Source organism: Idiotropiscis lumnitzeri, chromosome 8 (assembly GCF_059441095.1).
Source record: "Idiotropiscis lumnitzeri isolate Australia: NSW breed Sydney's pygmy pipehorse chromosome 8, RoL_Ilum_1.0, whole genome shotgun sequence".
In the NCBI taxonomy this organism is placed as follows: domain Eukaryota; kingdom Metazoa; phylum Chordata; class Actinopteri; order Syngnathiformes; family Syngnathidae; genus Idiotropiscis; species Idiotropiscis lumnitzeri.
This window is the reverse complement of record NC_142398.1, coordinates 19,652,208-19,680,101: the sequence shown is the minus strand read 5'-3', so window position 1 is coordinate 19,680,101 and position 27,894 is coordinate 19,652,208. Positions and strand designations below refer to the sequence as shown.

Here is a 27,894-nt window from a genome sequence, read left to right as displayed (position 1 = left end):
GTCATCATTTTTTTTTTTTTTACCGTGCATGTAATTTCAGAGGGCGAGTGTTAAAATGAGAACATTTTAATATGATTTGAGGGAAGCTTGTGGCAAAATATAATGAACGATCTCTGATTTATTTTTTTTTATTGTTCACTTGTCACTTTGCTTCTATGATTAAGATTGTGATTATGATGATTACCGTATTTTCTGGACTGTAAGCCGCTACTTTTTTCCTATATTTTGAACCATGCGGCTAATACACCGGTGCGGCTATTCTGTGGATTTTTCTTTCGCCGGTAGGGGGCGCTCTAGAGTTCAGAATATGCACTAAATAAATCTTGATTTTTTTTTTCTCTTGAGTCTGTTCTGTTTTAATTAGCCAAGTTGTTGTTGTATTTTAAGGCACTGCTTGAAGAAACTTCTTATGTACCGTTACGCGCATTCACAAAACAAAATTGTTCTCTACATGCAGTAAACAACTCATTTTTTTCAACAAAGAAAACTGCATCTCATACTCTGGTGCGGCTTTTATATATATATTTTTTTTAAATTGTGGGTTATATACAAGTGCGCCTTATAGCCCTAAAAATGTTGTCGCAAATTTCTTTGAATAATTATTCATTCTTTTGCCAAAATTTGAGTTAAAGAACATTTTTAGTTGCTGAACAGGTATTGTCTTGCAGGAAGAGGATATCAAAAGACTTAAAAATGTTCGCCATATTTGTAAAATTATTGGATATGCCTGTATCAACAAAAAAATTATAATTATTTTGGACATTAAATCTTTCTCAAAATTGTGGAAAATAATACAAATACAGCAAATGCGCAACATATATATATTTTTTAATTAATCTACAATTGCTGACTATTTTCAGTTTTTAACATTGGATTGTTTGAATTTTTTTCCCCTTTCCACAAATAAAAAAATTAAGCTTAACTGTGAGTGAGAGAAGACCTCCCGCAGGATCAGATTTGGAACATGAAATTTGACTTATTTATCGCTATCCGCCCACGACACCTGTATTGATTTTGTCCTTGCGATTTATGCCGGTTTAATGAAAAAAGGTTTTGGCACAGTGAAATAAAACACAACCACATTGTAAAAATGCTATCAACTCCACTCAAAGCATCAAATACACAGCGGTGTAATGGTGGCCAAGATTGATAGTGAATTTGACCAGTATCCCTCATCCCAATCCCCCGTGCATATATAACCGTCTCATCTGCCCCTCTCTCCCGTCACCTTGCCTGTCCGGGGGCCTAATTTAGCCATATAGGCTCTCCTGGTGCCCAAGAGAATTGTCTTCTATGCAAGCCAGGTAAAATAAAAAGCGTGACACAGATGAGACCCCTCTCCATCATGGTGGATGGGGAGAGTCATGGGTGACACCCCCTGATCAGGTGTGCATGCGTAATGGCCATCCCAAAATAATCACTGGTTTGAATAATTCCCCCACGCTATCTCTCACCCCCGTGGTTCTTGCTGTTTCAACTCGTTTTGTGTCAGGAATCCCATAAATCGTTGTGGTAAATGTAAATCCGTGGTCCGGGTGTGTCTGACGGATGGGGGCTGCAGGAAGTCCTGCGAGATCTCTCCTCTCACCTTTCCTTTCCGCTGGAATGAATGAATCACTCACCGGGGCTATCTAACGAGCGCAAATGTGTGTCCCTCGCTGAAGAAACCAATAAAATAGTTACGCATGCGATAGTCGAACCGGTTGGGAAAAAGCCGCCATGAGAGTGATGTGAGCGGCTTGTCGCGATAGGGACGATACTGGTAAACACAAATACTACCTTTGTTGTTGTTGTTGTTGTTGTTGATATGGTGGGGAAATGAGGTTGTGCAGGTGAAGGGGATGCAGGCACGCAGAGCTCTGAGCTGTCAGCTCCTTGGAGGATTGGAGATCTGAGGGGTGGCGGGGAGGAATGCGGAGGAGGCGGGGAGGGTCCCTCCTTGGTCTCCTTGGCTGTCTGTGGAGCAGAACCCATCTCTCATTAAGGGAGAGTGCCTAGGAGACACTTGAAAGTGACATTCACCCTCCCTACAACCCCCCCCCCCCAGCCCCCTCTTCTCCATTTTAGAGATGCTATGCATGATGGCCACTGCCACTCAGCCAGCAGGGTCACCTCTCTCTTTCTCACCGTCTCCCTCTCTTTCTCTTTCTTTGCCTGGGGGTGAATATCAATGCGTAGCGCTTTTGGCAGATATACGTACAGCACCTCCATCCTTCAATGCCATCCATCAATTATCGTCCCGCTCGCAGAGAGAAAGGTAACAACGGTTATAGGGGAGAGTGACTGAGGATCGTGGCTAATAAGACCAATTTATTGGAAATGAGGAGGAGTGAAGTCAGACGATATGCAAAGAGATGAGACGACGTGTGTTCTTGATGCGCCGATGGAGCGCAATCAAAGGCGGCAGCCCACCGTGGGGTCAGGGACTCAGGAGATGGATCATCGCTACCGTGGCGGAGTGTCGATTTTCACCCCCAGTTCTAACCCCGGGCCTTGACTCCGGCGCTCATATCCATCTCTTTAATCTCAAGAAGCTGCGGATAATGAGCGACGTAGACGAACAATGGGAGCCTCTGTGCTCATCCCCTGATCATCAGGCCTTGTTGTGTACCGTTACCGTACTTGACGGCCTTATGCTTTTGGCGCTTATAACATTTTCTTTGTTCTGTACGTACTTGACAAAACATGGTCTTTGCAAGAAGCATTTCCTGTTGACTTCCCGACCATTCAAGTCTCTGTCCAGTGGTTGTGTAATTGACACCAGCTGCCTTGAACTCCGATTCCAGCCAATGAGGTTCCTGAAGTCAACGCGTCTCGCAAATATATTACCAAAATGGACAGTGCCGCTTAGCACAGAGCTTCTAATTAAATTCACACAGATATGCTGAAATAAACCACCCCTGTCAAACGACTCCAAACACACGGAGATATACTGCCGGTGATTCATACACAGCCATAAATCCTGACGAAGCTATCCGCTCATAAAGGCTGTATAAATGGCTGCAGTCACATATGCTCACCAGGAGAACTCAAAGTAATTTGTCGTGGAATCCTGTCATTTGGGGTTTGTCACTCAGCCTATTTTGGATGAGCCCTAAACAAAGTCGGGTTTGCGGCCATCGCAATGGGTGTTGATGAGATGAGAACAAACAGCAGGGGAGGAGACTAATTGCTGGGATTCATTACGTTCCTTTGTCTTTGTACTAAAGTCAAAAACATTTAAGCTTTCAAATTGATTTCACCTATATTCCTATTAGATAATAATTAACTGCGATTCCAAAGATATTGAAAGTTCATTATGACTTATGTTCATTCACTGGCGTCATTCCGAATGAAACCGCCATTTCACTTGCTTTAGATTACACTTAGATGCAGATGCGTTTTCTTGGTTATTTTCTTCTTAGCGTAGCCATCATTGCACTGGCAATGAGGCAGAATGGCCCGTGCCTGTGTGCGGGATAATTTGTACCTTCTCAATGAATGGGAGGACAGGCAAATTACGGGCTGAATAAGGACTGCCTGTGGATCTCACTGTCAGAGAGAGGAGGGCATAGAAGGAGAGTGTAATTATCAACTAGCAAAGTGCATTCACATCCCTTTCACAAAAGAATTGGGATGTGGGTGGAAGGGAGAAGGCGCAAGAGAGAGTGAAGGAGGTAGAAAAATGGCAAGAAATATGAAGAGGGGGAGGTACGCGGAGTGAAGGACTCCTGGCCAAATGGATGCAAGGCCATAAACAGGGTTAAAACAGTCTGCCTCATTGAATGCAAGCACATTAAGACCTTTTAAACCAGCACACAAGCACCTCTTTGGAGTTAAAAATAAGAAGAGCAGGGCAAGAAGAACGGGAGGAAGAGACGAGAGCAAGTGAGAAAGATGCATCCATTCATTTGAATTGTCCGCCACAAGGACAGAGAGTTATTTTTTCTTTTTTTTTTTGGTAGTTTACGTCACAGAACAAAGCAAGTCTTTTGGTGACCTTGGACTTTATGAACAGGATTCCCATTACCCGAATGTCTGACGGTCTCTGGGTTCAGGGGTCAGCGGGAGTGAGGTTGGGGGCAGGTGGTGGTAAAGAGGGTGGGGAACACCTGTAAGATCAAAATATGACCATGAACAAGAGTTAAAGCTTTCGAGAAGCTGCAGATAATACAGGCCTCATTAATATCAGCTCCGTTTCTTTTTTTTAAATTTCTACCCATCCACATGTTTCTGGATCCAATACCAAAGCTGTATATATTGTGTATATAAATATATATATATACCCCCCCAAAAAAACAATTATAACTAACACTTTTCACTGTCTCTATGTCTACGGTTGTGGTTCATATTTTTTGTAAACCTTATTGAGCTACATAAAAGGGATAAAATATTACATACATTGCTGTGCCACTGCAAACTACGGCTGCATAAGGTAATGTTCAATTCTAACTTTATAAATAAAAGTCAAAGAAAAAATATTAACGACGGCTCATGTTTTGTCTCAAAGTGAATTTGTGCCAGATTACCGTATTTTCCGGACTCTTCCTAGATTTTGAACCATGCGGCTAATACAACGGTGTGGCTTTTCTGTGGATTTTTCTTTCACCACTAGGGGCACACTATAGTTCAGAAAATACACAAAATAAATTTTTATTTTTTTTTTTCCTCATGGTTCTGTTCTGTTTTAATGAGCAAAGTTGTTGCCGTGTTAAAAGGCACTGTTTTAACAATCTGTTTATGTAACTTTATGTGCATTCACAGTACAATTGTTCTGTACATGCAGTAAATAACAAATTTTTTTTTAACATAAAAAACTGTGTCTTATAGCCTGGTGTGACTGATAAATTGTTTATTTATTTCTTTAATTTTTTTTTAAAGAGTTGCTGCGGCTTATATACGGGTGTGCCTGCAGTAGTCCGGAAAATACGGCAAGTGTTGAATGAAGTATTTGATGGTCATTAATCCATGCATCCATTTTCTACCACTTATCCCCTTAACACGAAAATTAAAAAAAGTTGCAAGAGGTAAGCTTTGAAGCAAATAGGAAAAGAGTGTATATAGTTAAATGTAATCCCCATTACACTTTAATCCGTGCAATCAATCATCGATACTCTGTGTGTGGTCAGTCACACGCTACACCAGTTGAAGCGCATTGCAGTGGATGAGAGCAGATGGCGAACATGCATACTTATATGCGAGGCGGGCCCGGGTTGAGACGAGTGAGAGCTAAGTGATAGCAGCATGTATTTGATATATGTGACACTGCAAATGGAGGGCATCAGTGTTGTTTGCTGGCACAGCATGGCGGCGTGTGGTGCACCGCGGGCGACTGGCACACGAGCCAAGCCTGGCATATCCTCTCACTGATTTAGGAAATGAATCCCCGGTGGCTTTGCTCTCTTGAGTCAGTGTGCATGCCGGTACTGGTCTGAGTGTGATCGTTGGTGAGTTTTGGGAGAAGTCAAAATGGTATTTAGACTCTATATACAGTCAGGCATTAGTCAAGTCAGTTTTGTGTCTTATTAATTTTTAAAATTTTTTTATCCAAGATTGTTGTCCGCAGGTCCAATGCCGAAGCACAGCAGTCAGGTGTTGCTGCATATGTTCCTGATGTCAGTGCCCTGTTTTCCCAAGCGGGCAGGCCAACTTCCTGCCAGCCTCGTAATAGGAGGGCTGAGCAGGGGCCATGACTACCACTTGGCAAGCCGTGCTGCCAATATGGCTGGCTTTTTGTTCCACCTCCCTTTGAAACTTAACCACTTCTCTGCCAAGATTGATTGCCGCGCATTTGCATAGCAACGTTATTGCAGCGCATGTCAGTGCAGTTGTCGGAAATGTCTTTCTTTATTGTGCCATTAATCACCAGACCACACAGTAAGGTGATAACACCCATTAGCAGACCGTTAAACAGAATGTGAAAAAAAAAAAGAAATATTATTTAAAAAAAAAAATGAATTGATATTCAGCTCAGTCACTTTTCAGATCACAGATCTGTAAAGCATCAACTGACATTATTTCTTCTTAAAAAAAAAAAGTTAAAACAATGAACATACTCATTTCCCATGATAGCCAGTGCTTGATGAAACTCGAACGGTAGCTTTCTGAAATTCTGGTTACGATTGGCAACTTGGCGTATCACCCTGTGAAGGTTTTAACCGCCCGCGTGCTGAAGATTTTTCGACTTGACGCGAAAGTCACCACTCATCGGGACAGGACAAGAAGTTCCTAAAAAAGGATGAACTAAGCAAAAGCGGAAGTGGGTTCTTGTCCCGTCCTTTCGTCTGGACAGACGAAATGCAAGGATGAAACTTAATAGGACTTTAATAGGACAAAGACGGACGTGGATGGAAGACGTTTATTTTTTTGGGAGGAACGGGGCGATGACAGAAGGGTGCCCATGTCGCGGATGAAGGAACGACCGGCAAAATAGGGTAAAGTGCCCATTAACTTTTTATTAAAAGTCTCTCCCACTTTTCATGAATTGGACTATCATGAAGCTACGAACCGAATTCAAGTTGTTGGGACAAAAACACACACGCATGCAAACCCATACACACACCGCACAACAGCACATGTTCCAGGCATGCGCCAGCCAAACTTTACTAGATTTCATGAGTTGAACTATGTCCTGGACTATATTCCACAGCCTCGGGGGTCTTGGCTTTGACAAGGAAAGCACATTGTTTATTTTCCCCTGCTGCAAATTTCCCCACCACCCCTTGGAACCCAAACACTTACAAAGACACGTGTGCATATTGGATGGTTCATATGCAAAGACAGGTCATTACATAGAAGTAAATGCATACAATGCGTACATTATGTTGTGTCATGACGGGACGGACTGGACGCACACACACACTATATATATATATATATATATATATATATATATAGCAAGTAAGCACTTGTTTATGATGGTTAATGGGGACCAGAACCCCGGCAAATTGTGACAAACCGCAAAGTAGAGGTTGACTTGACTTTTTATTATTTATTTTATTTATTTGTTTCATGGTCTTGGCCACAGCTTCTGAACACTGCTGTTTACTATCCGCTTACCCGGCTCGACTCCGACTAACTGAACGGCACATTTGAATAAGGTTACGAGTTTCCTAACAGAACCTTGTTCAAAAGTGCTCTTCCTTTATTAACGTGGACGAATCTGGCGAGATACAACAAGCAAAGATGCTGTATCAGGCTAATCAGCACACGGGATAAATCCACACATGGTACCATTGGTCGAATTCGCCCAGGGACACATCACGAGCCTCGTAGCCGTGAGCATGTACAAAGCATCGGAGGCCCCTCATCTCTGTGAAACAATGCGAAATATGACTGCATTTAAAATTTTCATGAATATTTGGGAAAAACCCGTGACGCACTGACGCCGCAAAATGTGAAGCGCAAAGTGGCGTGGGTACACTATATAGAGATGGATGGATTGATGGATAGATAGACAGATGTGCCGTGTCCTGGCCAGAATCTCTATAGTAAGCACGAGGACAGTCTTCAGGACAGCACATCTCTGTTATTCATCCATGTCATTCAGGCCAGAATCACGAGTGAGGGGAGGAAAGGAGAGGCCTGCATGGCTTTCATTCAACCCCCACGCTCTTGCCCTCCGCTCACCCATACCCGCAAGCGGGGGCCACCCCCTCCCACACCCTCCTCTTCCTCGTGCGCACACACATATACAAACCGACACACATACTTCTACCTCATCCCCCAGGCCCCGGTCCCTGCTCCTCTAGCATGGGTCAGTGCTAAAGAGGAGACATGGCAAAGGACAGATAGACCCAAGGCTTCCTGGACCCCATAAGACCTGGCCAGAAACAGCGGAAGGGAGGAGGGCCTCGAAGACAGAACTCACAAGAGCTGTGTGTGTGTGTATTCTTTGTAGCCCTTATATGTTACTGAGGTCATTTATTTCAAATTAATTGATTGTTGTTTTTGAGGGGCACTGATCAATATATCTTAAAATAAGGAGTCGAATCATTCCCTGTTTTATAATATAGAGTCTGGTGATGAAAACAAACTAACGAGGCAATTACAGCCACTTATATGGCAACATGGTGTGCTACTAGGTGTGTACTAATTGAAGGAGAGGACACACAACTATATAACGCCTCTGGAGTGTGAAGATGAGCGCGTCATTGGGGGAGGCTCACATGCATTTCTGAGGACTGCCACTAATCCGGCATGAAATTCAATTTAAAACTTGGAGCGTGTCTCGTTCCTCTTCTTTGATACTGAGCCAGATACGCACAGCGAATGGGAACGCGCGGCTACCGAGTGACTGAAGCATGTTCCAGTCTCACTGGTTGTAAACGCAAATGCCTGGCAAATAAACCTGAAATAAAGCGCTGCGGGTGCGTAAGTTATTTTGTCTTTGGGCTCCCCAATGACCGTCACATTTGTTTTAATATATTGTAAAGCACAATTTGTAAAAATGATAATAATTCCCAATCGTCGTAAATTAAATAAAAAAATAACCCATTATGAAATATCCTGGCGAACAATCTTGGCTACTTTTGTGACTTGGATCATCGCAAGCACATTGAAGCCACTCTTTTCACGGTTGCCGAGGCATTACTTTACAAGCTAAAATTGCTGTTTAAAATGAAAAACAATGAGTGAAAAATGACCTGTCACTCAGCAGCCTCCGCCAACAATACTGCTGCTGGCCCCGTCGCTTTTTTTATGTTCAGGCACTGAGCAGGGCCTCCTTCTATCCCAGAGACCAGGGTGAAAGGCCAATGTGGACCTCTGGACATATTCAATGATAATACCCCCGGCTATAATGCGACTGTGTGTGTGTGTTGGAATGGGGGGTTCCATTGAAGAAAGAAGCCAAATGATGAGAGAGAGATGAGAAATGAAAAGGTTGCATTTAGGAAAGACTGGAAGGCACAGATCATGAGATCAGCATGCAGGTCATCTGTTTTGAAATCCATTTACACTATTCAGCCCTGGGTTGTCAACTCCATACCGCCCCACACCATACCGCCTCCCCCTTTCCTCCTCCCTACTCTCACCCTTACAGTGTTTTCCTTCTCCACCACAGCCCTTTGTGGTTTTCCATAATTAAAGAAGGCATTTGACTGGGAGCGAAAAGAAAATGGCTGCCACATTTCATTGAAAAGGTTAGGGCAGTGTGATGGGATGCAGAGGAGTCGTATCCTATCGTGCGGAACATGACCTTGTCATTATCTTCCAGAATGCTGCTCACACCTTGTCAGGCACAGGAGAGAAATGTATGGAAATCAACTTTGAGGGGACATGTGTCAAAATATGCACCTTTCCATGCATTCATTTTCTACAATGCTTATCCCTGTTCAGGGTTGCGGGGGAGCTGCAGCCTATCGCAGCGGACTTCAGGCGAAAGGCAGACAAAGCCCCGTAGAGCACAGGCCCTACATAGAAAAAGACAACCGTTTGAGTTCCCAAAGTACCGGCATCAAAGTCTAGCAAATGCCACATCGGTAAATCGAAATGTTATACAAATTTGTTGAAACATTTGATTATTACTCATAGAGGATGTGGACATAGAAGAAAATGTTCCCCACACAGATTTTCCGTGTTAGTGCAGTGCTTCTCAAATAGTGGGGCGGTCCCCCCTGGGGGGGGCGTGATGCGATGCTGAGGGGGCCGCGTGTGAACCTTTTTTCCGCAGTACTACAATAAAGTGTAATTGCACATCCACTCCAGTAGTTGGCAGTGGCGCTCTCATTGCCCATTGTGCGCAGCGAGTATTAACTCTACTTTGTAGGTTTGTTTTGTAACGAAAATGCTTTTATTTATAGTTGCGTCGGAGAGAGGGTGGTGGTGGAGGGGGCGGGGGGGTGCGAATTGTTTACTTCTTGCTGGGGGGGGCGTAACAGAAAATAATTGAGAAGCACTGGGCTAATGGGATTTGATGTCAATTTAATTATTTAAGGTCAGAGGTCAAGAAGGCCTCGTTCACAATCTCAGTTCTATTTCATTCCAATAAGGTCATAATTAAAGATATCATTTGTCTCACATAGCATTTCCATTTTCAGCTCTCTGGAATTAGTTTCGAAATTCTTTTGGACGCTTAAAAACAACAAACTGTTGTTGATTTTTTTTTTTAACATATCACAGGTCCTACTGTATATTTATCATTTTTAATACGCGCCCGTACACTGGACATTTTAGAATACTGTATATTTTACAGCCATATACCAAATGCTAGAGAGAAGCCGCCATTACTCATAAACTACCGGATGCAATCGATCACCACTCAATTTATTGCACCAGACAGCTTCAAGCACTTCGGTGAGTTATATGAAAAGGTCGGCTGGTCATCTCCAAGCCGTCGTCTTACCCGCGTGTACGTTTATAAAGGCACGCTGTCAAAGAAGATGACATGTTTAACATTGTCGCTGTAGGACTGAGTTAATAGCCACAATGTCAGATCAGCAGAGAGGTTGCCTACTTGAATTTTTCTTTCACTCATCACTTGTCTGTGCGGAATCTTTTTACGCACCTCGCAACCTCAATGAACTTTGAACTTCTTGAAATTATTGAATAAAGACATCTTGCTCCTATCTATTTATAGAGTCGGGTATTTTCGCACTATACAGTATTTTGATACAATTGAGATAATTCATGTGCTGCACTGATTTTCTAGTTAATGGTAATTTTTAATAATTTAATAATTTTAATTCTTATTTATATCAGTAAGAAAATTATTATTATACTGTTCCTTGTACTGCTAAAACAAATCATTATCAAATACTTCATACTAATATTCTTTTCAATTCAGGAGCAGTTTGTAAGCTAATTGTGCAAAAAAAAAAAACTATCAAGGGAATTAAAAACGTTTCAGTTGTTGGAGTTAAATGTTGCAATGATGCTAACATGCATTTTAAAAATAGTAATTCACTTTTAATTTTTAAAGTACTTGTTCGCAAAGCAATTTTTGAAGGCTGTAAATAATGAATGGACTGTAATGGGATTATTGTTTGCGGTTTTTTTTTTTCTTCCTTACATTTGCGGGCTTGTAGCTTACTGTATGTTTAAAACATATTTAAAAAGGCATTTGCCCGTGCCGTTTCTGTTACCACTAAATTAATTGTTATTGTCGAAAATCAGACTTCTAAAAAATAGATGGCATGTACTGTATTGGATTTTGTATTCGACCGCTATGCAAACACATCGTGCTGCGAATGAAAATTTAAAAAAAAAAAAAAGCCTTTTCTTCCTCTTGCACCTATCACTGCCCAGCGAGGTTGCGATGAATAATGGTCACGCCGATGAAAAGCAAACCGTCACCACTTCGCGTTGTTCCCTCTCATCACATGACCCACATGCTGGACAGAATGTCACAGCTAGCGTGGCCTCATTTGCATAAGACAATCACCCCTTTCGGACGCAGGGCACAAATGTTGTCTAGACGACATGCATCATTCGGGTGAGCCCCCAGACACACACACACACACACACACACACACGCACAGGCCCGCCCCCGCAGACACATGCATAAACACCTATTTCTGTATCTCTGTGCATCTATTTGGTCACACTGACACTCTGGTGTCACTTCAAACAGGCCAGACGGAGCCTCCAGCCAGGGTGAGACGATAAATCAGCTCCAGGTCTGCCACAGCTTCATATGCATGCTGTGTTATTATGGCGCAGTGTGGCGGACCAGACATGGGAAATAGTATTAACTACATCACACACATGCAAATCCGCTCTGATGGAATGACAGCCAGTCATGTGGACATGTATATCACTTTCTAGTTTGGACTTTATTTAATTATTAGCCGCTACGAGCCACCGAGGGTCAAAGGGACAATTCCTTTGATATGAGCTACAGTATGTGTTGATGTGATGACAATGAGTGTTGGCAGTGCGTGCAATTATGCGACAAAAACCGAGTGTGTGTGTGTGTGTGTGCAAATGTGTTGTGGTAAATATGTGTGTGTGTAAGAGGCCAGCGGCCCCTGATTGTTTGATGTGTGTATTAGTCCGGCTGCAATAAGTGCGGACGCAGGAGGATGCGTCTCTGGAGAGCTGATTATGTCTGTTTGTCATCTGTGGTGTGGATGATCCTTTGACACCAGCGACGACTACAAAGCTGATCTCCTCTGATATGAGCACCGGAAACTATACGATAGGTGTGTGTCTGTGCTGGTGATATATATATATATATATATATATACGGTATTATGCCGGCGATGCTTTGCATATCAGAAGGAGATTCACATCGAAACACACAAGCATGATGCAGCTGTCACTTAGTTGTTCATGTGTTGTATTAGTCGATTCATTTGCATGAGTGGACTTGACTTCCTGTCCTGTTTTACTTCTTTGTAAAAGTGGCACCAAACATCTGTCTGCTGTCATCGTAGCAACACTAATGGTGCAGGCTGTTGTCATTAGTGCAGCAGCAAAAAAAAAGGGGATGAGAGTGAGGCAGAGCGATGCCCCGTAGGGGGAAATGGAGCAAAATAAGAGAGGACAAGAGGAAAGATGTAAAGATGACCAAAGAACATGCGGGTCACTTCACTGCTGTCCAAAAAGTTCTTATTCATCCATGGTTCAGCCACCTTCCCAGCCCAAAAAGCCGCCCAAGGGAAAACGTGAGCTCTGCATAAAACGGCATCCCCTCAGTCAAGACAGTTTTTTGAGAGAGCGGTCAGAGGTTTCCTAATGGTGGCCCAGGGTGTGTGTCATAACCGGTGATGTACGGGGACCAAAATTCCGGCTGGGAATATTCATCGCCCGGGGGGGGGGGGTTGAGGGGTTGTGGTTGACATGTTGCAAAATCTATTCGGCAATGGGGATGGAGGGTAATGTTAGGACTCGACTGGACCGTTTGGGAAATTCCCTAAATTCCCGATGGCCACCACACCCGTGGCTATGACTCATGACAGTGGACACGGGTGCCTTCCCTAAAGCAATCTGCGACCGCACTAATCAACACCGTTATATTTGCATACTAAGCCAGCAGTCATCAACACGTCGCCTAATTGGAGTCTGATTCGTAAACAAGCGAGTACAGGTTGCGCTCATGCTGCTCACCCTGAACTGGATGCCAGCCAATCGCTAGGACACACAAAGACTCACAGTCACAAATAGGGACAATTTGAAATGTTTGATCAATCTACCATCCATGTTTTTTAGAATGTGGGAGGAAAGTGGAGTACCCGGAGAAAACCCACGCAGGCACAGGGAGAACATGCAAACTCCACACAGGTATTAGTGTTGATTTAAAATTTAATACGCCTTTTGCATTGGATCTTATCGACGGTACTTTTGCCGGTTTACCTCACGCTGAGACTGGTGAGTGCAGTTACGTAGATTCAAACTAATTATGAAAAGGCTGATTACATTACAGTAGCTGTTTTGTATTTTGTTTTCTCTTCAACAATGAGGCTATTTCCTGCCCGTTGATTTGCTTGTCCTTTAATGCATTCCTAAAATTTGCCACCAGTAATCAAACATGTTATAAAAGTGAAATAGAAATTAGTATTTTAAGTCTGGACTCCTGAGGGCAAAGCACATGTCAGTGAAACTAAAATTGAGGTTACTAAAAGCACACAGGGAGGGTTATTTCAGTAGCAAGGAGAGATTTTGAATTGAGAGGATTTCATTTTCAAACAACTAGCGTAGCAGCTGAATCTGATGTCATGCAGGAATGCTTTTCATGGATGAGGTCATGTATTAGTGGCTCTTGTTGCATTTCATTACGTTCTGTCACTCACTTTGCCCGTTTTTAGCATGGCTGGAGTAGGTACCGCCTCACTTGTGACACCTAATCATGTTTAGGAATTTGGCTCGATTCAAAACTTCGGCACTTAAACACGGCAGGAGCCAGATGATTTTGCGGTTTAATTTGTGAAGAAACATTTATCCATAACCGTGTAACCTTCCAACCTAATCACCGTAAGAGTTGAAACACATTTCAAAACAAGCAAACAATTAGCTGACATATTTTACATTCAACCCTCAATATTTACAAACACAAAATCATTTACACACCTTTTGCCTCTTCGGATGGGGTGCTAGTAAAATAAATGTTCGTTTTTCTGACGCTCAATATAAAACTCTTGGCCGTACTCGTCGTTAAGTTACCTTACGCGTGAACCGTACTAAACAGAAAGTTTGTATTCAAAATAAAAGCGCATAGCTAAAACCGGAAGTAGCACTGATAAATGCGAATTTCAAATGAAAATTATATCTAATAAATAAAATCACTACTGCTGTTCCAAAAATATGAATATGGTTAGTTACATCGCCTGTCAAAAGATTCTCTGAATAATGTCATCTAGATTACATTTTTGCATTTTGCCACGATAATAACTATGGCTGACGGCTGGTTAGCATATTTCGCCTCTCAGTTCAGAGGTGCAGGGTTTGATTCCGGCTTTTCCCCAGGTACTCCCGTTTCCTCCCACGTTCCACAAACATACTTGACATGCTCTGAATTGCCCGTAGGTGTGATTGTGAGCGCGGATGGTTGTTCGTCTATGTGTGCCCTGCGATTGGCTGGCAACCAGTTCAGGGTGTACCCCGCCTACTGCTCGACGACCGCTGGGATAGGTTCCAGCAAGCATGTCTGTGACCCTCGTGAGGATAACCGGTTTGGATAATGGATGCATGGTTTGAAAGAAAGCTAAGAACTTCCCAGGGTTCTCTAGCATTGAAGCGCAAGCACACGTGATACTTGAACTACTCCGCCCAAAGAAGGCCACCCGGTACAATCTACCCTTTCAACCATGACCTCAAATTTGAAGGTCACAGTGTGTTTCAGTCCAGAGGACGAGATTATCTGCGCGTATCAGGGAAGAGCTTCTAAGGTCACCAAACAGGACACCTTCAATGTCTTGGCAGCGAAGCCATCTGAGGGATTCCAAGCAGGCCGGGTACGTAAAATACGGATTGCAGCAAACGACGATACCGGGGCAATCTGGGGGGCTATTCATAAGCCCGCACCTGCTCGCCGTCTTTCCACATCAGCAACTCCAATGTATAACAAAGTCCAATCCTCTTAATAGCTTTGATTCCATATCCTATACGTTGACAACATCGGGCTGAACTCTGCAATGTAGTCATGGTATTTCTTATCTGGTCAAGGTTTGTATTCGCAGGTGTTAAGGATGAGATCTGTTGTGAATAGGGACAAATATTTTTTTAAAATATAAATCAATAAAATATAAATATAAATATAAATATATATTTTTAATAAAAAAATAAAGTAAAAAATAAATATATTTATATATATATATATGTATATATATATTTTTTTTAATTGTATTTATTTATTTTTATTTTTTTTCAGACTATAAAGTGCACCAGATTATAAAACACAGTCTCAATGAATAGGTCTATTTTTAGAATTTTATATAAATGGATTACCTGGTTATAAGGTGCATTAGTGCACATTACGAGAAACACACCAGTCCCGTAAATAAATCAAACTTCTTTCCACTTCCATCCGACTTCCATACATTTACATTATAAGGCTCTCTGTCGATTTTGGAGAGAGAATTTATTTATTTATTTATCTATTTTAATTTTCATCGCATTGCAGAGTGATATAATGTCAAGGTAAAGGATTACCCCCTCAAAACAGGCTCATTTTAGTGCGGCTCAAAACAAGAGGATGTACAACTTGCTGGAATTTCTGACCTTTGGAGTATTTTGAGAAAAGCATGCCACAGACGTGTTATTAAGACATCTGGGAACTGCTTAAAGTATACTTTGACTTTTCCCGCCCGTACGCCTGGTTGCCTCTGTCGGTATTTTTGCGCCCACCTGCCTGTGCCACATCTTTGTCACATGATAGTGATGTGATGTTGCTTTTCTGTTGCCGGAACGAGTAAAGTGAAATATGCCGTCTTCACTGCACCATGACCAAAAATATAACCCCCTCATCTTCTTGTTATTACAGGCAAAGCGAGTTCGGATGCATTCTCTTTTCATGTGGGTACAGAGGCCCGCAGGCTGAGCTGTCCTGTATCACGCTCTTAGCGTGTGAGCTGTAAAATTTATCGTAAACATGTAATCGTCACCATCCCAAAGACTCACCACAGCTCAGCAAAGTATAATGTAAGTCGTCTTCATATCACAAGACAAAAATACGTTTGTCAATGTCGTATTGGTTTGAAACCGAACAATAAACATCAATTGACGCTGCAATGTCCTGATCGGAGACGATGATGCTGGCGGAAGTCAAAAGCAATGATTTTCATTTTATTGTCAGGTTGAAAGCCTTCGCTCCAACGGGGTTGTTGGATTTATCTTTGGAGGTAGTGACTATCCTCTCCTCATTCATGCCTCTTTTACTGCCTCCTCTCTGCTTTGGGTTGATACGGAGCAGCCGGAATAAGACCTGCCGGCCAACACATACAGAATGAATGCATGCATGCACCGATACATAAAACTACAAAGCACCATGAGATGTGGTTTTTTTTTTTTTTTTGGGCTTTAGGAGACGAAAATTTCCCTTTAATCATTTTATGAGATCATTTGCCTCGCAGATAGGCCTGAGGCTTTTTCCTATTACCCCCTTGCTACCTTGACCTATATATGCATATACAGGAAGTGTGTGCGTGTGTGTGTGTTTGTTGAAATATACAATAAGCGCCGCGTTCAGCTGAAATGGACATTGGATGTGTGTTCTCAGATAAAAATCAATAATTTACATTTTTTTACTCGTAGGCTTTAAAAGGATTTCTATGTTTTGCGTTTGTTTTTGTTTTTTTTAACTTGGTTAGTTTCTGTTTGTCTGAAAATGAAACCAATTTGAATCATTTAGATAAATACATATTTGGAAAAATAAACATACACATTTTTAAACCACATTTGTTACAGCTGCAGCTGTTGTGAAATATAAATAAAATCGTAGTTTATTGTATAAATGCGGGACCGCGTCTACATGTTTATGCTCGTAATCTATTTAAACTAATAAATATCAACAAAAAAACAAAATCATCTCTTGACTTGTATTTGTATGCAAATCTGCGCACAAGCAACCTCAGCAGTTAAAATGTCCCGCCCGCTGTTTCCAAAGGCAAATTTCTGTCTCCAAAGCGTCCTCCAAACAGGTACCATGTTCGCAAATTCATCAGACATATTGATTTAGGCGTTGAATCATTCAGTGAATATTTATGCAAATGGTATTTTTGTATGAGGCCCTTTTTGAATAAGGAGCACCAGCCCATGTGATGTTTTTGATAGCCTTCGCCGGATGGCATGCGTGACTTTGCTTTGACTGACATCAAGTGAAACGCAGCGCGAGGAGATAATGCTATTTCTAATCCCGCTGAATAACCTCAAGCCATACAAGCATGCTTGATATTACTGATATCACTCTGACTGTGAGATTGTGTCGCCACTGAACTCCATCCCCCCCCCGAAGCCATATCACATGCTCTTGCATTGCCTCATTCCAGTTTCAATCAAATGTTGCTTGAACGTTTTTACTTGATGTGGCCGAGGAGCAGGTAAGGGCAGCGCTGAGGTCGGCTTGTGGCTATCGAACGTCCTGTGCATGAGAGCATATTTTATGATATTCAAACGTCGCCATCGCAAGAGGATTCAAATCGACTATTTTGTCCAATGAGGTTTTGATGGACTAGTTGGGGCAGTTTTAAGGACAGAGAACTTCAAAGTGTTGACCAAAGTGAGACAATAATTGTCTTTTTTTTTTCTTTATGTCTTATTTATGTTCGCATCCCACTTTGGAGCTCAACAAGGATCTTTTTTTTTTTCCGAGTTAATTGCAAACGCTCCATTGTGTCTCAAAAGCAGACTAAAAAAATAAATAAATAAATAAAAAATCTTGGAAACACTATTATGCGTATTTGACCATCTGTTTATTGTTTAGCAGGTTATTTTCTTTTTCATGGCAGATGACAAACGACTCGGATTAGACAGGCGACAATCTAGTTTAATAGGATTTTGTCCTGTCACATTTCCACATGTGCCACATCAAGTTTAATGGATATAGTTTTTCAGGAAAGGGGCGGGGGGGTAACAAACCAATAAGCGATAATCAGAACAATCCCTCTCTCGTCTTTGTGCTTAGACAACACCAAGCAAGACTTCTCTGGTGTGTTGTCACAATGCTGTTGCGGGACTGAAATATCATCGCCCATCGGCACCTTACCTTGGTTTGAACCCTTAAATAATGCATAAACGTTGCATACTTCCTGTCAAGGTTTATGAGATCACAGTGGCCACATTTACATGGACCTAATGTATTTTCTGCAGGCTTTTTGTGTTTACAAATACATAAAACAACATGGCGGGGTTGGAGAAAGGTGCTAAATTTATTCCTTTCAAGATATGAGATGCATTTGGTTTTCTATAAGCACTGCATGGACCTCAAGGTTATGATCGTGAACGAAAAGGAACGAAATAACGGAATTTACAATTTTAAAAAAATAATCATTTTTGTTAACCAAATAAGATAACAATTAGTAGTTTTTTTCTGAAAAATGATAACCGACTAAAACAACAACTGTTCACAAAAAGTAAATTATTCGTTTTCTTTTTACTTGAGTTTTTTTCTTACTTACTATTTTTTTTTAGATTTTTTTTAATTTAATATATATTTTTTTTTATTTAAAATATAAAACACGGTGTTGATTTGAGCAAAATGATGTATTTTTTATCCATATTTTCACTTTCACAGCAGTATTAATGCGCAGCACTTTTCATGGATTTATTTCACTCAAGTTTAAATGAACTGTTATGTTTTATTAGTCAATTAATATCACTGGTGTTGAGCCAAAACCACATAAGTCACATTTTAGTGATTTTCATATTTTTCTTTCAAAAATATTTACTATTGGTCAGTTTGCGTGATATTTTTACTCATTATTGGCCAAACTAAAGTGCTGAAAATGCCCAACGCATTGTTAATGGTTGCACAAACTCGCCATTCATGGGGTTCCCTGAAAAGTGACTATTTTGGAGTTCTCCACGACAGCAATATCTTGTTGAATTTGCCACGTTCGAAATAAAGGAGGACTTAAAATGCAGAGAAGCGCGGCACGAGTAACTTGGCTTAACTTGACTTGACTTGACGAGACAATGAGCAACACCTGGACAAGACGCAAAGGTGCGGAGGGATCTGATTGGCTAACGCGAGGGAGTGGGAGGACAAGCACAGGTGGACACAATAAGCTTAACGACAGACACACAAAGGGACGCAAGAAAAAACATGAAACTAAATACTAAACCAAAAACAACAACAAAAAAAAAAACAGACCATGACAGAATTTTTAAATCTTTATCTTCAGTTTTTAACAAGCAATACGTATTGTGACCTTTCAAAAAAAAACTCACGCCAGACAAATACATCATATTATATACAATATACCAAAAAACTCAAATAAATTTTTTAAAAAATTCTGAAATTAAGCATTCTCCCAACAAATCTATTCTAAAAACCAATTAAAGCTAACTGAAATTGGAAAAAAAAAATAACTATAATGAAAAATCCCAAACGATAATAACTCTTTTTGCCATCCAATATCCCCTCAAAAAACCACAGAAATATGCCCACAGATCATTTTGTTGTAAGGAGACAACTCTTTGCGATTTTATTAGTTCCATAAAGTTCAAATAGTTGACAGAATAACAACATTTTTAGTTTTTATCATCATTGCTCAAATAGATCGTTAGAAATTGCTTCTTCATGCGGCATGTTTTATGGCAGCAGGCTTTTTCTGCATACCAGTTTTGCTGCTCTTCAATCGATTTGATCGACTGTCATTATGTTACTAGTAGATGAGGGCTTGTTATATTGTGTCAACCTCATTTCCTCACGGGGACCCCGGCCAAATGGGAAATGAATACATAAAGCGAACAAATTCAATTATGCACCTTTGGATAAAAAGCAAGAGGAACGCACTTTTATACGGCACCACGTATTCTTTCATTTTTAATTAATACAGTTCAGCTGATTTAATTAAACTGATTCTATACTCTTGGTTTTATTATTTAAAAAAATTAACACATAAAACAATTACAGTACATAAACACTTGCAACTTCTAATTTAGTGCTTAAATAAATAAATAAATTAAGTTTTCATTTTTTAATTTAGGAAACTGATAACCTTTCCATGTTCAATCCAACCAAAAGACGACTATGAAAAGATGAAACAAACGGAAAGTAAACCCCAGCAAACACTGGCAAATAAACTCTTTGCCCTCTCCTCATTCTTGTTGGTCAACTATACGGCTGCAGTGTGAACTGTGAAGTATATCGAGCGGCGAACATACCTCCCTCATATATATCATGAAGACATATGTGAACTGCGTCTAAGGAATGTAACCTTTGCAGACACGATCCTCCGGGTACAGTACAACGATGAGTGTGTGTGTAGGGGTGTGCGTGTGTGTGTGTGGGGGTGTGTGTGTGTGTGTGAGTGAAAGCGAAAAAGGGAGCAGGGGTCCGTATCTGTGCAGGGACCTTTTCACCTCAACATTCTGCGTTGTCCAGTGAGTATGTGCAGAGCGTGTGAAAATGAACACATCTGGGGTTAAGGACCATATATGATTGAATATATGAACCTGCACCCTGCTGAACGTGTATGCGCAGGTCACCGAGACTATTTCTGTCACGTAATGTGAAGACGGCCGCTCGGCTGAGGAGGAGGAAGGGGGGGGGGATTTAGGACGCTGTAAAAACATCTCGCTTTGGGTACCAGCACTTCAATCAAATTCAAATCTGGATATTTTTATTTTCGCTTTTATTGGCAGTTATGGTCGTTTATAATCACCCGTTGGGGTGATGCACGTGCGTGTGTAGTAGTGATGGGAAAATGAAGCTTCAAATTTGCTTCTTGAACCAGTTGTTGTATTTTTGTGTCCTCTAGATGGCACTGTTGGTTTAAATCAGGGGTGTCAAACTCATTTTTGTGGATGGGCCACATCGTAGTTGTGGTTTCCCTCAGAGGGCCGGTATGACTGTGAACCCATATAAATTGATTGGAAAGCCAGTTTTGAAATCAGAAGCTAGTAAGTAATTGTTCAACAATTTTTCAATCTATTTTAAAAGGGGAGGATTGGTAACAAATAAATGGCAATATCTCATATCTCAGTGTTGTTAAAAGTGAAGAAAATATGCTAGAAACAGGAAGTTGATGCCGATGATTTGCGGGCCACATAAAATGAGGTTGCAGGCCAGATCTGGCCCCCGGGCCTTGAGTTTGACACATGTGGTTTAAATAAAGGGTTTAAAAAATGGCAACTCAGTGTGCTTTCAGCCCAATGTTGAATGGAGAGTGCCATCTACAGGTGTCCAAAATTACTACAACTGGTTCATGAAGCACATTTGAAGCTTCATTTACTCATCACTAGTAATAAGTGACAAATTATTACCGTAATGTATCCGTGTTTCACATTTGTTTTTCGTTTTGTTTTTATTATTATTTGCTAGTGTGCACGTGTAGCTGTGCCTCGATGTTGTCCTCGCAGCTAAAGCGATAAGGCAACAACAAGCTTGAGGTTGCCTGCAGCGCTGAGGTCAACTCAACAATAAGGACTGCAAATATTTTTTCCGCCATGAATAGTGTTTACGTTTCAGTTTAGCAAAGGCTTGAAATTGTTTCGCTCGTCGGTCGAGAGAATGTACCGCTGCGCCTACAAGCTTTAACAATTTCAAACATACGTTGTCTATGACGTCGAGGAATTCACGTCGAAGGTGCCTGATGGCGCTGCTTGTGATTTGAAGAATTTCCACGCGTCTTTCTCCGGCAATCTGTCATCTTCTCACATTTGAGCTTGAACGGTCATTGCTTATTTCTGTGTACAGATGATGATATTCAGCTTTAGGTGGTCCCAGAAGGACTTCTATATGTCCGTGAACCCATTCCAGGATGCGTTCAGTGGCTCTCTCTTTTCATAGATCAAAACAACTGGCAGAACAATCATCCTCAATCACCCTGTATCTGTCTGTCACTCAGATCCTCAAGCGACGCTGGCGGCGCTCCCAAAAGCTAACGTGGCATCACATTCTTGACTAAACGTGCATAAAAACAAATTAGCCTGGCCCATACAATTTGCAAAAAAAAAGAGAGATGTGTGCAGCCAGCCAGCAAATAGATGTCATTCCAAAGCAAGGTCATGACGATAGTGAGGAGAGAACTTTAGGATTGATGCGAGTACGTGTCAGGTTCTTTCGCTTTTACCCACAATCTTGGTGTGTTGCATGAAAGCTTTATGGACAAGAGGTGAATAGTCTTTACGGGCCAAAGATGACTCTGAAAATTTATTGGGGGGGAGGATGGCAAAATCAAATAATTTAAGCTTAAACTCCTGTCTTGGTACGCCCCCCCCCCCCCCCCCCCCCACACACACACACTAATATGCGTCACTTTTTTCTTTGGTGTGTGTGCAGATGTATGTTGGGGTCGATGGTTTGCACTGTCTCAGACGTCTCTTTATATATCCATGTGCAGTATATTTCATCTTGGGTATTGGGATAAATTGTATGATGACGATAAAGTGTACATAGAATATGTAGCGTCAGACTCGTGATATGCAGAGTGGGGTTGTGTTGAGCAGTGCAAGGCTGGTCTAATAAGTCCCCAAGCTATGGCAGGAAGGCCGGTGGTAGGTGGATGATGGATCTCAGTGCCAGGGTACATAATGGTGGGACTGGGGAGCACTGGGGTGAAGGACGACACTCTGCCCTCTCTCCTTAATCAGATGCAGATCAAGCTAAAAGCAACGGAGCAGCAAATCCCTCTTCTAACAACGAGCCTCTAGACCCTGCACAATCCTTTCTACTTTGCTTTTGCCTCCTTGGCTCCGCCAGCCCCTCCTCTTCACCCCCCCCCCCACCCCATCCCTCCTTTGCCTCTGATTATCTTAGCAAGAAAGCTCAGAGAGCGGTCCAGAGGAGGAGATGGATGCTCGCAGGCCTTTACCACAAAGATCATACAGGGTAAGTGCGAAAGCCTCTCGTGGCTTGTTGATAAAGTATTGATTTTTTTTTTTTTTTCACAAGCGGCTGTTTATGAATCACCTTGGAGGCACTGACCCCCAAGACCTTAGGGTGTGAGGTAGGAGCACGGTGAGGCGGGGCGGGCATCGAGGGACACAAGGGGATAATGTGAAAAATGAAGAAAGGCAGAGCTGGATAGATAGAGAAGCAAAGGACAGGGGGTGGGAGAGGAATTGATTGGGGACAAACCTCAGCGTTAATTGAAGCGACGGATCAATGGTGGAGGAATGTTGAATTTGGGCCAAACGAGGCAGGAGGTGACAATATATTCAGGTTCTTCTTCTTGATAGCCGTGAACAACATAAAACCAAGCACACTTGCATGAGTGCATAGACGCCCTCAAATAGACACCATTGTCTGATCCGTCTCATTGTACTCCATGAGATTGAGCCTTTGCTCACATCACTTTGAAGAATGCAAGCGATGCACACATAAGCTTAGCTAGACGCTCCTTCCTCTCCAAAAAAGGAAAAAATATATATTTTTTATATATATATATATATATATATATAGTTTTTATTTTATTTTATATATATATATATATATATATATATATATATATATATATATAGTTTATATATATATATATATATATATATTTATATATATATATATTTACATATATATATATATTTTTTTTAAATTTATTCATTTATTTTTTTATGGTGCTGTCAGTGATTTTTGGGACCCAAACTAAATGGTACTCTAATGTGTTGAAAGATGTCTCCGTTAATTGGATAAACTGACAATGACTCAAAACTGAACAGGCAAAGCAAACAAGTTTTCGTGGCCGGGGCCCTCCATTTTGGATCATGTAGCTGCTTTAGCTGACCGTCTAATCAATAGGTCACTCTTAACTGAATGTGTAACCCATGTGAGTCTTTCCTCTCAAGACTGTGAGTAATTTACAAGGCTTTTATGCTGGCGTGGAAAGAAAAAAAAGGCTCATTAAAGGCTGAGGCTTCCTACACGGTCGTATCGGACATCGGTCCATCAAGTGAGACCCTGGCTGAGCAAAACAAGGCTCAAAATAAGAGTGGAGAAATGAAAAAAAAAATCAAATTTCTACCCAGAGACTCGCGAGCCATCTGGTATCTTATGCAGCATGCAAATGTGGCTCTGTATTTGGTGCATCTCTTCGTAGAAAAAAAACAAAAAAAAAAAGAGGCACAGATTGCCCTGGAGGATTAATGACATCATTCTGTATGCACTTCTGGATTCCCAGACCTCTTGGATATTACCAACCTCTGACATAGAAGGATAATGTTAGTTGTAGCAAGGCTCAACGTTATGAGCTCTATCTCTTCCTACTGGTGCACAAAAATAATGGGGCTGGTTCATCATCAGATTGCAGTGTCAGGATTTGGGGAAAAATGAATAAGAATGTGGCATATTGAGAATAGATGGGTCTGAGGCTGTGGGCTAGTTAGAGCGTTTCGCCTTGGTGGATGTCAGTCTCACTAATGGTGGCTCTCCATGCACCGCTGCAGTGGGACGCAGTGTGTGGCTGTGTTACATGCAAACAATGCACGACGCTATCAATCAACTATGCTGGATCTGGTTAATGCTGTCAACCGGTTTACGTTGATTGTTCAGCAATGCAAACCTCCTCGATTAGCGTTTTTCTACTTTCCTGGGAAGTGGTAGCAAACATCATTATTAAGGTATCAATGCACTGTAATCAATTTTGTTTATTAAAAACAATGTACAGTGCTGCCTCAGTATATCATGGTTCATCATTTGTAGATTTTTAAGCAATCTTTTTTGTTTTTTTTTGTTTTATTTTTTTCTCAGATTACGGGCAATTCTGAATTTGGACTTGCTCACCTTCAAGACAGTACTGCATGTTGCAAAAATTATGATAGTTAATGAAAAAACTAAATAACAAAATCCAATTTTCAGCAACAAAATAAAAAAAAAAGTCTTTTACATTTTTACATTATAACAAAAAAATGTCTTTGTTTTCGTCTTTGCCAATTAATATCATACATGAGATTTCAGGGTTCATTTTAAGTGTATTTATTTTGATATTGCCATCCGTCCGTACAGACAAAGGCAGGTGAAACAGTCATCGGAAAAGTTTAGTTTAATTTACTTTTACATAAAACTTAGTGGCCTTTTTTCATCTTGCATTCGACAAATCCTCCATAAGTAGTAAAAAAAAAAAAAAAGAATAAAAAAAACTAAAACTAAAATTAAGAAAAAACTGAACTACAGTGAAGCATTTAAAATAAATAAATGAATAAATAAATAAAACTAAAATTAAGAAAAACTGAACTAAACAAAAAAATCTATTATAACTTGGTAGCCCTGAGATCTTTTGGAAGTAATGAAGTAAAACAAAAAGGAGCGGTAAGAAGGTCTTCTATTCACCAGTCGTTGTTGTTCTCCCCGAACAGAGCGAATTTATGCCATACTATTGTTGTATGCTCTGTTAGTATGTGTTGTTGCGCCGTGTGTTCAAGTAGCAGTTGTTTGAAGATTTTAAAATTACCGGAACTTTATGCTAATTTCAGTTAGCAATAGGCTAGCAGACGTTCCTTTAGCAAAATGACATGTTGCTATTTAAATATACAAAGTTTCATTTTGGTAAAGAAACAACCTCTTCGCTCCAGGTATGCACGCACGTGAGGTGAGTGAACCACTTCACTGTCAGGCAAGTCGCCAAAACATCATAAATGACTTCAATCCCAATTGCGTGGTATACCCCACCACTGACAAGAAAACATAAAAAAGATTTTATGTGGATTGTCCACCAACTAGATCATGCAAATCAACTGTGGTGGTTGCCTTGAGGATAAAAAAAAAAAAATATGCTGTGAACCATTGGAATGGGTTTGGAAAATCTACAGAGGCCCATCACTGGTAATAAATTGAACTGAATGTCCAACATGTTGTGTCCTTTTTTCTTATTTTTTTGCTGTGCATCAGCATAAAATGGACTCACTGTTCTCACATCATGCTGACATGGAAGCCTGCCTGAACATTATGGGTAGCACATGGGAAACAGGGGGGGGGGCAGAGGTTGAGGGGGTTGTCCCTTTCTTGCCGTTTCCCTTTCAACAACACCCCCTGCACATGCAACAGAGATCTATCCTGTTTATTCTGCCCTCCGCACCCTCCGGCCCCTGGCTCCGAGGCCGGAGAAGACCAGCCTAAAGGCTATAAGGCCGCCCTATCCTGTTTCAGGCCTCTCGTAGCCAACCCACATCTGTTTAATGCATACATGCAGCCATGAGGTCATGAGGTGGGAATGTGACAGGGAGCAATCTGGGCTCCGGACTCTGGGATCATTATGGCATACTGTACACATCAGAGTTGAACGGTGAAGAAAACAACGCTTTTTTTGTTCCGCGATGTTCTATGTAGACCACACAGTCGAGATCCAGTCCGAAAGGAAATGTACTGAAAAGCTCTGGGGCAGTGGGAAACTACTTAAATGGTATTAAAGAAAGCTTCATTACTGAACAGGGTATATGGCATCATGCTCGAACCCAGAGGTGATTTGGGAAAAATATTTTTCACCCCTCAAAACGGTGTCCCGGAGACATAATGGGACCTTTCTGGCCAAAAGCCCCTTTTGGCTTCCATCAAATGGAGAGGAGAATGGATCCCAGAGGAAAGTATCAGTGTCCATGAGATGATCTGGTCCGTCTGTGGGCTGCCAAGAGCAACACAGCGGGTTTAATGCTCAGGACCCGGAGAGGAAATTATAAGATAAATACTCGAGATCTTTGGACATTTCCAGGTATTTAAGGTCATTAATCCAGTGGAATCCTTGATGACAATATTATGGTTAGTTTGCTACTGCAATGCTTTCTTGCTGGCTGCCCGTGATGAAGACACAGACAGCCAAAACAAAGATGTATACATGGTTGGGCACGTGAGTGTGCAAATTTGCTCCAGACTCAAGGGCACGTTTGAAAATGAAAGATACTATTTTTTTTAATTTTTTTTTACAGATGCAGATTTTTGCCATTCGTGCAATTGCTGTACGTGTGGATGCTTGAAGGTGGTCTGCTGTAACTGTGACACACTGCCACTCACTGGTCTGTGAAGGGTGATGCCTTTTTGTCTTAGAATAAAAAATTCTACATGCAGGAAATTGAATCTGCATCAATACAGTAGGTGACACGTTGCAGTTCAAAACTGTGAAAACCTCACCTCCTAAAATTCAAATGATTATTTAATATTTATTTAAAATCATACCTGTGCTAAGGAAAACTATCCACTATCATCCTTGATGGACTTTTTGCTACAGTCCTCGAGAGACTGTGCAGGTGTACCTCACACGGTCGACGACGATTGTAAATAGCTTGCATTGTCTGCAAAATGTCAAGTGTCGGCGGCGTGCAGTCTGCTTGTACCGAAAAGAGGAAAGAGTTGTCACGGATTTTCACCACCTCCCTCTTGGCTCCTTTAATGGGTTACTAACCTCCCGCGACTGACCGTGGATGCGGAAGATGAGGAAGAATGAAAGGAGGCCAGGAAAGCGACAGAGCGATCGAGGGAGCGAGTGAGAGAGCAACTCACTGTGTGACATGTGGACAGATGGTTGCCACGCTGCATAGCTGCCGGGCCACATGCGATCGCCGTGAACCATGCGAGAGCCTTCCACACCCACGCCTCTACTGTTGACACCTCGCAACATACTCGGGCAAAGACAGAGGAGGGCAAGGAGGGGAATGGGAATGAGAAGGATGGGAGCGTACAGCAAAAGTGCTGGAACTTGGGACTGGGAGTTAAGTTAGCGAGCGCAGACTTACACTCGTCCCGTATCTGACTGCCGACATCTAAATAGTGTGAGAATCCCCAAAAGCTAAAAAGCTCTACTGGCTCGGATCAGGAGAGTCTCTAAAGAATTCGGGGATTTCCTCCTTAAAAGAGGTAAATGGCATGTTGATGCCCTAGAAAATATTTGA

At 41.5% G+C, this 27,894-nt stretch overlaps 1 protein-coding gene across 2 annotated transcripts in view; it reads right to left on the bottom strand.

Annotated features, from left to right (window-relative positions):
* Positions 1-19,023, bottom strand: part of LOC148332626 (uncharacterized) — a 49,633-nt gene extending 30,610 nt beyond the window's left edge. Inside the window, exons 1-3 of one of the 2 annotated variants that reach the window (XM_088303533.1) lie at positions 18,897-19,023; positions 4,010-4,091; positions 1,780-1,956 (exon numbers count right to left, since the gene is read on the bottom strand). In XM_088303533.1, coding sequence (XP_088159659.1) covers positions 1,780-1,956; positions 4,010-4,091; positions 18,897-18,903 — 266 coding nt within the window. In that variant the 5' untranslated portion in view covers positions 18,904-19,023. Of the gene's footprint in view, positions 1-1,779; positions 1,957-4,009; positions 4,092-15,317; positions 16,343-18,896 lie in introns of those variants that run through there. The other variant, XR_015844694.1, reaches the window with a different exon arrangement.
* Between the last annotated feature and the right edge of the window lie 8,871 nt (positions 19,024-27,894).